The following is a 12,202-nucleotide window of genomic DNA, read 5'->3' on the forward strand; positions in this document are numbered from 1 at the left end:
AGAGACAGACAGACAGACAGAGACAAACAGAGAGAGAGAGAGAGAGAGAGAGAGAGAGAGAGAGAAATATATTTCAAGATGTCTGGACACACTACATTTAAAAGACACTGAGTTTGGGGGCACAGTGCCTCAGTGGTAGAGCACCTGACTCAAGACCGAAGGGGCATAAGCTCACGCCGCACCCTGGTAAGCTGCCCTGCTGGGAGAGATAGCACTCAACTGTCACCTGGCTGGTTGTAGCAGCCGAGGTTCTGTGGGTCAGAGCGCTTTGATCGAAGGGTTGGAGGTTCGAGTCCACTCTAGGGCCATTGGATGACATCAGGAAGGGCATCTGGTCATAGAAAGCCACATGCTCCAGAACCAAAGTCCTCTACCCAGGGCAACACCTCAGACCTTATCAAAAAAAGGGCACATGGCATAAAAAAAAAAAAAAAATCATATGCAGAGGAAATACAGACTAAAGGTGACAGTCCAAGAGCTGTGCTGTTGCACAGATGGACTGAGACTACTGGTTAGCTTGTGCATTAGATAGCTGGACACAAAAAAGGTGAGTGCTCTACCAGACGGGTGCTATGAGTCTGCCATAACAGAGGAAGGATACAAGCAGACAGTTCAGAAGAGCAGTGGCCACTCAATTATGGCAGCTACAGTAAATAGCTATGATGTAAAAGTGCTGTGGCTGTGAGGATAGAGAGGTTGAAGGGAATCAGCAAGAAGTGAGAACTTGGTGAAATTAAAAGTGTTTGACTCCACCTTGCTTAGAAGAGCAGTGTGCAGGAAGCCCATTCACCTCTGCTCCATATAGCAATACTGGTCTTATCATTGAAGTGTGCATTTTAAATTTAGGTTTTTGCTTACTTTTGGTCACATAATCTATCTATCTATCTATTGCCAGACTCCTCAATCCCGTTCGGGGTGGCCACAAACAAATCGCCTCCACGTCGCCCTGTCCCTCGCCATTTCACTGCCCTGCTCCCAACTCACATCCCCCTCTCTCACATACCTCTCCACCCCATCCTTCCATCTCATCCTTGGCCTCCCCCTCCCTCTCCCCCCCTCCACCTCACTCACATACACTCTCTTCGTCAGTCTTTCATCCTCCATCCTCTCCACATGGCTAAACCACCTCAGTGTATTCCTCATAACGCTTCCTATCACATCCACATCCACACCACAACGCTCCTTTATATCCTCATTTGTCAACCTGTCTCTCCATGTGACTCCACAGGCTCCTCTTAAATAACTCATTTCCACTGCTCTCACTCCTGACCTGTGTCCTTCCAACAACATCCAAGCTTCACTTCCATACGTTACAGTTGGTATCACAATACTGTCATGTAGTAACTTTTTCACTTCCATGCTCACTTCCCTGTTTCTTATCACTGCTTTCAAGGAACCAGCAACCTTTCTTCCCTGCTGTACCCTTTCAAGCACTTCACCCTCCAAACCTCCATCCTTACTCATCACACTACCCAAGTACTTAAACATAATCACATTTTCCAATTCCTCACCATCCAACCTCGCTGTACATTCACTGACTTCACCTCTCTCAAAGACCATCACTTTACTCTTCCCTACATTCACCTTTAGATTCTGCTTCTTACACACTCTCCCAACCTCATCCACCAAGCCCTGCAGCTACCCTTCGTCTTCACTCAACAACATACAGTATCATCTGCAAACAACAGTACAGGGAGTTTCCAAACACTACCCTCTCTCACCAGGGCCACTCCAACATCCACTACCCTACCTTGTACCTCTTTTATTACCCCATCCATGTACATATTCACACTACTGAATTCTCCTTGTTTTCACTAGGCTACTTTCATTTTATCCCTTACCTTGGCTACTGTCCCATCCTTTTCTTCTACCAATGAACTTATATACCTGTACTTAAACTCTGTACCTGCTTCACACTTTTCCACATCCGTCTTTTATATGTATCTGTTTTCCAATGACTCTGCTGCTCACCATCATTTCCGTTTTTGCTGGGTTCATCTCCTTCAATCACAACATCCATTGCTGCAGTTCCTCCACAGTTTCTTCAACTGCTATCAAACTGTCCACATAGGACATGTCCCACAGGCCCTCTTCTTTAATTCCTTCAATGAAAGTGTCCATTACAATAAGAAGCAGAAATGGACTAATAGCAGATCCTTTATGCACTCTCACTTTAATCTCAAATAATTCTGGGCAGTATCTCCAAATGGTGTGCAAACAGCTGTCTTTGATCCCAAATACATTTCCATAAATAAACAGATTTTCAGGTATCACTTTTTCCCATGCTACAGTTAACTGCTGGTCATCATCATCATCATTATCCAATCCTGTGTTGCCCCATGAGGATCGTAGGAGCCCAAGGCTTGCAAGTTGATCCTGACATTTAAGATGAGAGTGATCAGCTTCACTCATCCATGAGTGGCATTATGTGAGCAATAAACCCCAACCACCCCTTGGACTGAGACCTGCACAGGCTCAATCCGACTGTAGCGCCTTAATTGCCCACTAAACCACCAGGTGCCATAATTTGGTTATGTGGTTACCAGTTACCACCCAGCATAGTAAATGGATTCCTGGTGTCCAGGATACCATTTGGCTTGTCACTCAGTGTGGAGTCACCCACTGGCAGAAGAGGAAAGAATGAAGGAAAGAAAGACAGAAGAGAGAGTGTAAAGTGAGCCGGTACCTTGGTAAACACATGTATTGTACATCTTCTCTAGATCAACAAATCCTTCCTATTTAAATACCTCAGAGCTCTGATAGTGGTATATATTTCTCTAATTAGAACTTTACTTAATCATATGACGGTATATAAAATGCAGTACAAGTGTGTTCCCCCCCACCCCCCAAAATGGTTTATGTGTCTGATGTAAAGCCTCAACTGTTGGCCTAGAATGGGTGATACTGGAGATGCACAGAGTTTGGCAGCTGATTGATTGACAGCAGATGTGTAGTGTGGTATATAACACAACAAGGATATTAATGGTAGAAACTAAACTGATGTCTACATGATTTACTAATGTTGTTGAAATATAAACTCTCTATTTGCCTATCTATAGCCTGATGCCATAATCCCGGAAAGGGTGGCTGTTTGTCTCTGAGTTAGTTGTTTTACGAGAAGGGACACTAACTCTCCGCCAACTTACCTGCTGACATGTAGGAAACACGTATGGGTTGGTTAAATGGTTACCACCCAGTACTGTACTGTAAATGGTTTCCTGGCTTACAGGAAACCGTTAGGCTTGTCACTCAATGTAAAGCCACTTGAAATGGAAAGAAGAGTACCGTAATAATATGTGTCAGGAAAGATGGGAGAAATAGGAAGAAAGGACAGCAGACACAAAAAAAGAATGATAAAGGTGAAGGAAGAAGTAGGCAGCACTACAAAAAGTCAGTGAATAATGAATGTCACAACTAGAGTAGTCAACCCCCGCTGGCTATCCGCGGGTTCACCATTCACATTCGCATACTTGCGGGTTTGCATATTCGTGGATTTTTCTGGGAGATTATTTTAACCCGCGCCGTCCCGGCGACGTGAATTAATGCGGCAACATTGCAAGGTCCCTAATTTGCTCAATTTTCAATTTTCGTGAGTGATTTCGCGAGTGATTTTTGGCACGTATACACGGGACACCTTCCTCTATTCCTCTGCAAGATGCCAAGCAGGAACAATGCCTTACACCGCATAACCTCTCCCCCCCCACCCGCACGCCATTGTCTCAGCAATTCACCTGTTACCAGTGACCTAGCCAATAAAGACATTCAGGGTCAGAGTGATTCCCCAATCAATGACAATGTGGAGGACAAAGTTTACTGAGCATTAGAGGAAGAAACAGTCAGAAATGATGATCAGGTAATGTGGGAAAAAAAAGGTCATGAATGGTGATGAGTTAGTGAGTGAAACAATGCTTATAATGCCTATATTACTGTTTGAAAACCAATATACTTTTGTACTACATATAAATTTGTACCAAGTAAATAAATACTGTTTATGAGTGGATAAAATAGTTACCCTCCAATAGAACTCGTTTTCTTTGGTGCCAGCCTGTTAGAAAACCCAGTCAGGTAAGGAAGTACTCATGCCTAAATCGCGTATTTTAAACCTCAGGTGAGCGATTTCTCTATGAATTTTTGATGTTTCTCACCAAAAGCAGATGTTTGAGCCAAAAAAAAAAAAAGGTCCAAAAACGTCGGAATGGGGCGGGTTAAAAAGTCACAGGATGATACTTTCTGCTTTTCTCACAGCATCAGCTGTTCCTAGTGGTTTACAGGGAATTTTTTTTTTTCCTCATGTTTCTGATGAAAAATACTGCCATCCTGCTATGCAATACAGAACATGCATCATTCACCGTCCATCATGTACTCCACGGCAAACTCTCATCATCATCATCGCATGGGTATATATAGTACACTGTACCTAAAAGAGCTTGTGTATCATCCTGTACTGTTTTTTTTTAGGAAGTATTGTGCCAAAAAATGCATTCACAGGTCTCATACCAGTAGTGGGCCTGTAGGCAATGGAAGTACTGTAGTTAAAACAGTGAAATCAGTGATTTTTGTTGAGGGTACTATTATTCGCGGATTTCAAGTGGGGTTGGTGGAGGATTAGTGCCCCTCCCTGTAAAACAATTAACTCTAAGCCGTTGGCCACCCCGTTTGGGATACATGGCGTCTGGCAATGAATGAATGAACTATTATTCGCGGATTTCACCCATTCGCGGGGAGGTCTGGTGCATAACTCACGTGAACAGCAGAGGTTGACTGTATGTAATATGAACCTGATTAATTTTTAAAAGAAGCTACAGATAAAGATACTGTACTTTCACAACAGCTACTTTGTTTGCTTTTGTTGGAATTAATCCTGAGTATAATCACAATTACAAGGAATATAACTGTACCTAACTGTAACTGAATAAATCCAAATTTTGTTCAGACATAATCATAACTGTTATAAGAATTTTCTCATGTAACCATAATCATAATCAATTATGTTACCAGTGTAATCATCCCATGTCTGAATAATGGAAATACTGTATAGTAAACCATCTCTAAGCCAGGTCGGTAAGGGGGAAGCCAAATCCGATAAAGCCAATAATCTGGTAGGCTAAGGCTGACAGTGCACCCCCTGAAGTGGGATTTCAAACATTTATGGTAGGCCTACAGCAAACCCTTATTTTTCGACCGATCATTATCCGACAATTCGTTGCTTCGACATTTATAAATCTATACAGTTTTTCGTTGTTCGACTTCGTTATCCCTACCATTTTGACAATTCAAACCGCGTGCCGCTAGACAGATCAGCTGAGCTGCCTCAGTCTCCCGTGCTATGCCCTGCTGATTGGTTGCCTCTTCATCCATCTGCATTTCTATTTGACCACATGGAATACTACAGCACCACCAAGGCTCCACACAAGACCTCTACTGCTACCCCTGTCAAGTACAGTCATGTGCCCACCAACCTGAGTGAGTGTTTACATAAATGTGTGGCCTTCGTATATAATTTTTGGTGTGTGTGTGTGTGTGTGTGTGTGTGTGTGTGTGTGTGTGTGTGTGTGTGTGTGTGTGTGTGAGAGAGAGAGAGAGAGAGAGAGAGAGTTTTCTGATGTAGTACACTATGTCCTGATGTTTCTTTCCTCATTATTGTGTTAGAAATAAAGTGGACTAAAAACAATCCTTGTTTAATAAATAAAAGGTGTAAAATGATGATGATGATGATGGTGACGATCATCATCATCATCATTATCCAATCCGGTGTTGCCCTATGAGGAGCACTGGAGCCCAGGGCTCGGCAAGTTGGTCCTGACATTTAAAATGAGAGCAGCCAGCCTGACTCATCGCTGAGCGGCATTACATGAGCATTAACCCCAACCATCCCTTGGATATAAACCTAAACAGGCTCAATCCGGCTGGAGCGCCTTAATTACCCACTAAACCACCAGGCGCCATAGTTTGGTTATATGGTTACCACCCAGCATAGTAAATAATTTCCTGGTGTAGAGGAAACCATTTAGCTTGTCACTCACTGTAGGGTCACCCAACAACATAAGAGGAAAGAATGAAGGACGGAAAGACAGAAGAGGATGGACGGAAAGACAGACAGACGAGGAAGGACGGAAAGATGGAAGGAAGAGAGAAAAGGGCAGTCACCTGAAAGCAGTACTAATAAATGGTATTTTTTTCCATCTTTATTGAATATTTTTTAATGATGAAGGTGGTCAAGAACCTAACTCCTATATTTCTTAGCAATTTTATGGGAAAACTAGGTTCATTATTCGACCAATTCGTTACTCCACTACCGTACGTTTTATGAAATGCATCCCTGTCAAATAGTGGGAGCTGCCTGTAATAGAAAATAAATGAGTGACATAGCATATTCTAGTACTAAAAATGAAAACTGTACCCACTTGATACAAATTTGGCCATAATTTTACACCCTTGTTATAGCACTCTTTCTTGACTAGCCCAGCAGGAGGAAAAAAAAAAAAAGCTACCAGCATTGGTAAGTGCATTCTGAGTCACCCCGCATCCAGGAAGCAATTCAGTTTGATCCAGAACCGTTAGACCAGAGTTTTCCTGTTGGTCCACGTGGTTTTTCCCCAATTACAAATGATATCCTGTATGAATGATGGTTTGTCCAGGGATCTCAAAGGGTTATATCCAAAAGTTGGTCTAGTGGGGTACGGTAAAACGAGGGTTTACTGTATAGCACTCACACATAACACATGGAAGCAGTGTTGGCATCCTCCACTGGACTCTGTGCTTCCTGTATGCTGACTCCCTGCTTCCTGTATGTTGACCCTTTGCTTCCTGTGTTGAAGGTGTGCCAAGACAGTGTTTGAAATTGTTCTGGTTAGGCCTGGATTGATTGTCTCAAGGTTAAGTAAAGATGGGTCAAGGTTGGTTAAACCCTAAAACAGCCAATCATTACCAGTACAGTAATAATATCTCGATGTATGATACCCCTACATGCGACAACCTGGCTTTACGATGGGGGTAGAAATACCACCATACCCTACCTAATGATAGCCGAACTCCAGTTTAACAATGGGTTTTGATTTTTTTTTAATGATTTTGATGATATTTTAGACTAAAATTGTGTTTAGGTTGATCTATAAACTGTTTTTAGACTTAGATTAATGTGTTTTAGCCACTTAGTGTAGTGATGCTCTGTTTTTTAGGTATCGGTACTGGTAATACGACACTGAGTGGCAAGCCAACTGTTTTCCTATGAACCAGGAAAGCATTTACAGTGCTGAGTGGTAACCTTATAACCAACCAACACGTGTTCCCTATGTGACAACAAGTGGGTTGGCGGAGGGTTAGTGCCCCTCCTCGAAAAACTAGCTAAAAATACGAACAAGAAGCCTCAGACCAGGACTGACCAATAGGTGACGACTAAGGACTGAACAAAGGACATTGTACGGATAGCTACATGGACTGTAAAGGGTGCGAATGATGAGGTGAAAGAGAGAGAGATTGTCCAGGTGCTTGAGGGTGCGAAAGTGGAAGTACCAGTATGTCGATTAACTGAAACTATATGGCGAGGTAAGAGCGTGTGAGAATGGGAGTATGGATGGGGCATATGCATGGTAGTAGGTGAGAATGAGAGGGCAAAAGAAGGAGTGTGTATTGCTGTAACAGATAGAAGGAGAATATAAGAGAGTATGGATCAGTTGGCTTAAGGATTGTATGGGTAAGACTGAAAGTTGGACTACAAATGTGGGCGATTGTATGCGTGTATGCGCCAGTGCAAGATCGTGCAAGCAGAGTGAGAGAAAAGTTCTAGACAAATGTGGAAGTGTGCATGGAAAAGTTTGAAAGGAATGAGTGTGTGTTTTTGATAGGATATACAGTATGAATGGAAAAGTAAAGAATGTGAAGGTGAATGGAGTAGTTGGTGAGTGGGGTGTGCCTGCAGAGATGGATGAGAATGGCAGTGCTTTAGTGAACATTTGTGCCGAGAGGGAGCTGGTGATAGCCAATAACCTCTTCAGGCACAAAATGATCCACATGTATATGTGGCAAGTGATGAGAAGGATGCATGGTGAACTAAATAAACAGAAGGCAATGACATTATGTATGTGTGGATGACAGGATGAGAAAGTGTATAATGGATGCAAGACTACATAGAGGATGGGGGAATGGACTCTCTGACCACTACTTGGTGATGGTCAGAATCCGTGTCCAAATGAAATGGAGAAATAGAAGAAGGGAAGGTCAGGGGGAGGTAGCTTATACAAGGAGGGAGGAAAGGTTACAAGAGGATGAAAAAAGGGCTAAATATAAGAGGGATGTGGAGAAGCGATTGGGTAAATAGCTATGGACTGGAGCAGATGAGGGACATGGAAAGTGTGTGCAAGATATTCACAGAGGAAATCTGTGCAGCATGTGAGGTGGTGTGTGGGGTGAAAAGAAGACAAAAGGGGGTGCAGCGAATAGAATGGTGGAATGAAGAGGTGAGAAAAGTTGTGGCACTAAAGAAGAAAGCATATACCGGTAATGAGTGGATGAGAAATGGGCATGGAAGAAGTTGAGCGACAGAAGAGAGAGTTGTATGTAGAGAGGAAGAGAGAGATGAAAAGATTAGTAAGAAAGAGTATGAAGAGAGAGGATGAGGAATTTGGAAGGAATTTGAGTGTAAAGTGTAGGGAATGTAAGAAAATGTTCTGGAAAGAGGTAAAGAAAGTTAGACAGGATGCCAAAGAAGTTTGTTGGGGAGTGAAAGATAAAAATGGTAGATTTCTAGTGGAGAAGGGAGAAAAGTGAGTAGATGGAGAGAACACCTTAACGAACTGCTGAACATAGAGAATGAAAGTACCGTAATGTGAGTATAAGTGGCTGGGGAATGGCTGGGCGACGGAGGGATGTGAGAAGAGAGGAAGAAATCTGTAGGATGGATGTTGTGGAAGCGATGAAGAAAGTTAAAATGGGAAAAGCCCCAGGAATTGGTGGAGTGTGTGGTGAAATGCTGAAGCATGGGGGAGAGATAATAGTAGAATGGATGTGGAAGATGTGCAGAAGATATTCATTATTAGATCTTTAGTGGAAAAGTTTCTAGAGAAAGGAAAGAAGTTGTATGCAGCCTTCATGGATTTGGAGAAAGCATATGACAGGGTGGATAGACAAGGACTGTGGAAAGTACAATATCAAGAATATATGGAGTAGATGGGAAGTTGCTGAATGCTGTGAAGAATATGAATGAAGGTGCTAAGGCTGCAGTGCGTGTGGATAGTGAACTGAGTGAATTTTTCAACTTGAAGGATGGATTGAAACAGGGATGTGTCATGTCTCCATGGTTGTTCAATCTGTATATGGATGGGGTTATAAAAGGGATACAAGGTAGGGTAGTGGATTTTGGAGTGGCCCTAATGAAAGAGGGCAGTGTTTGGAAACTCCCTGTACTGTTGTTTGCAGAAGATACTGGGTTGTTAAGTGAAAATGAAGGGGAGCTGCAAGGCTTGGTGGATGAGTTTGGAAGAGTACGAAAGAAACGTACTCTAAAGGTGAATGTAGGGAAGAGTAAAGTTATGGTCTTCGAGAGAGGTGAAGTCAGTGAATGTACAGTGAGGCTCGATAAGGAGGAAATGAAAAATGTGAGTGCATTTAAGTACTTGGGTGGTGTGATGAGTAAGGATGGAAGTTTAGAGGGTGAAGTGTTTGAAAGGGTACCATACAACAAGGAAGCAAGGTTGCTGGTTCCTTGAAAGCAGTGATAAGAAACAAGGAAGTGAGCATGGAAGTGAAAAAGTTACTACATGACAGTATTGTGATACCAACTCTAACGTATGGAAGCGAAGCTTGGACCTTGTTGGAGGGACAGAAGTCAAAAGTGAGAGCTGTGGAAATGAGTTATTTGAGAGGTGCATGTGGAGTCACATGGAGAGACAGATTGACAAATGAGGAAGTGAAGAATCATTGTGGTGTGGATCTGGATGTGATAGGAAGTGTGAGGAGAAACACACTGAGGTGGTTTGGCCATGTAGAGAGGATGAAGAGTGAGAGACTAACAAGGAAGGTTTAGCCTATGAGTGAGGTGGGGCCAAGGATGAGATGAAGGGATGGAATGGAGAGGTAGCCTATATGAGCGAGGAGGGAGGTGTGAACTGGGAGCAGGACAGTGAAATGATGGAGAATAGGGCAACATGGAGGCGATTTGTTTGTGGCCACCCTTTACGGGATTAAGGCGTCTGGCAATAGACAGATAGATGGATAGCCATAGCTGGAGTGAACATCGTCATTTTGGGGTACAGTTTACCAAGCTTGATTTTTTTCCAGGCTTATAACTGACAATTTTTATATTCTATTTGTTAGTTTTTGTGAGTTATTTACAGGTGTTGGGCTTAGGTTAGCTTCCTTGACAGCTATGCTATTTAGATTGGCTTTAAACTTGTTTTGGGGTTCATTTGGGTGGGTTTTGGGCTTGGTTTGTGTGGAATTCCAAGGCTGGTAAACACTCCACATTACTTTACATATTAAAAGTACTGTACCCCGATATCGATACCCCGCCTAAAGATGGGGTTTTACCTAAAAAATTACATCATTAAACTGGGGTATGTCTGTATATGTTTTACATATGATTCTATCTTAAAGAAAAAAAAAAGCTTGAACTGTTTGGCTCAAAGTAAGTTAATGCCTACAATGGCTGGTAATTAAACACTTGTGTTCGAATACATATTTACAATTTTAAAAATCCCTGATCATGTTGGAAATCTTTGTTTTATCCATCTTGGTTTATTTATGTGATTCACATGATTCCCAGCTAAATTTATTCCAAGTGATCAGGTCTTCCATCTTCTCCAGCCCAAAAACACCAATTCCCACTGGTCCTCCATGATTGCTTAGAGATGCGGGTGGGGAGACCATTTCTCGAAAACTGATAAGTTAAATTTGCACAACGTATATCTACCCCCACAGAAAAAAAAAAAAAAAAAAAAAAAAACTCTACAGAGTGTATGAGCTGAAACAAGAAAATTATCCTCCAAACATTAGAAACACATACTATCATATATAAGATCCATGGTTGTCCAGGAGCACAAACCAACCAAAAATTTCCTCCAAGTACAGTGAATCACATGAACTTATTTAACCGCAGGATCTAGGTGTTGTTCATTTTGGCTAATTCCACAAATACTCAGCTAAATGATATGTCATCAGGCTTAATGAGGACAACAGCAGCACTGACCTGCTTAGTGTCAGTATGCACAATTTCCTTACCATTGATGTACCTGAAGAAATCAACTGGAGGTGAAAATCCCCACCAGTTAAATATTCCATGACCATGCATTTTAATCTTCGACCTTATCATACGGAAATCATGAAGCACTAAATATTTCCTTCTTATCTCTCTTTTCTTTGACACACTGGTGCATCAGCTGGAGCCTGGAGTGCGACCGCCGACCTACTTTGAAAATTGTAAACAAGTTGGTTGCCATGGAGATGAGTGACTGAGATTTCCTCTTCTTCTTTTCTGTCGAGTTCTTCCTGGAGGAACTAAAACAAACGGCAAAAAATAAAATGAAAAATGTTTTGTGAGTGATGTACATGAAAATCTGGGATTGGTAATGTATGTAAAAATTAAAAGAGCAAAATAGAAAGCTGAGGCGGAAATGGTTATGGAAGTGATATAGAACACAATATCCAGAAGATAAGGAAAAGTAATACAGGCGTTATTCTGTAATGTTATTACCATTCTTTATTTACAGCTGCACATGATAAATTATCATGCTCTGAAGGCAAAAATGATTTTTTTTCTGTAACTCCTCAAGCATGTGGAACATGGAACACAAATTCATGAATCTTTATTCATGAACATTTATCTGTGCCTGCACCACTGAGCTCTCGTACACATCCTTGAGCTCAGCAAGGACTGGCTGTAACTTAACATAATTATAAAGAATGACTGACTGAAAGAGCTTTAGTCTACTGTTTATATCATTACAGCACTGCGGTGCTGTAGTTACCATTTCAAATATCATCAATGAAATATTAGTTTAAACCTTACAATTCTCCTGACATTATTTGTATTATTTCTTGCACAATTTGCAAGAAGTATGATGTCTAAATCAGTGTCCAAAGCTTTCACTGCAACAGTTCCACAAAACTAAAATTCTTCTCCTTGTAAAACTCGGCCAATTTTCCCCTAAATTTGCCTTTGTTTCAGCATGTTTTTAAATCTACTTCGTATTTCTTATCTGAGTCACTT

At 41.8% G+C, this 12,202-nt stretch overlaps 1 protein-coding gene across 1 annotated transcript in view; it reads right to left on the minus strand.

The window, feature by feature from the left end:
• Dnaaf3 (Dynein axonemal assembly factor 3) overlaps nucleotides 1-11,284 on the minus strand; it is a 122,284-nt gene extending 111,000 nt beyond the window's left edge. Inside the window, exon 1 of the mRNA XM_080270753.1 lies at nucleotides 11,215-11,284. Coding sequence (XP_080126879.1) covers nucleotides 11,215-11,284 — 70 coding nt within the window. The remainder of the gene's footprint in view (nucleotides 1-11,214) is intronic.
• Nucleotides 11,285-12,202: the final 918 nt, after the last annotated feature.

Source organism: Coenobita brevimanus, chromosome 5, assembly GCF_032717465.1.
Source record: "Coenobita brevimanus isolate Jiangsu-jjx chromosome 5, ASM3271746v2, whole genome shotgun sequence".
Lineage (NCBI taxonomy): Eukaryota > Metazoa > Arthropoda > Malacostraca > Decapoda > Coenobitidae > Coenobita > Coenobita brevimanus.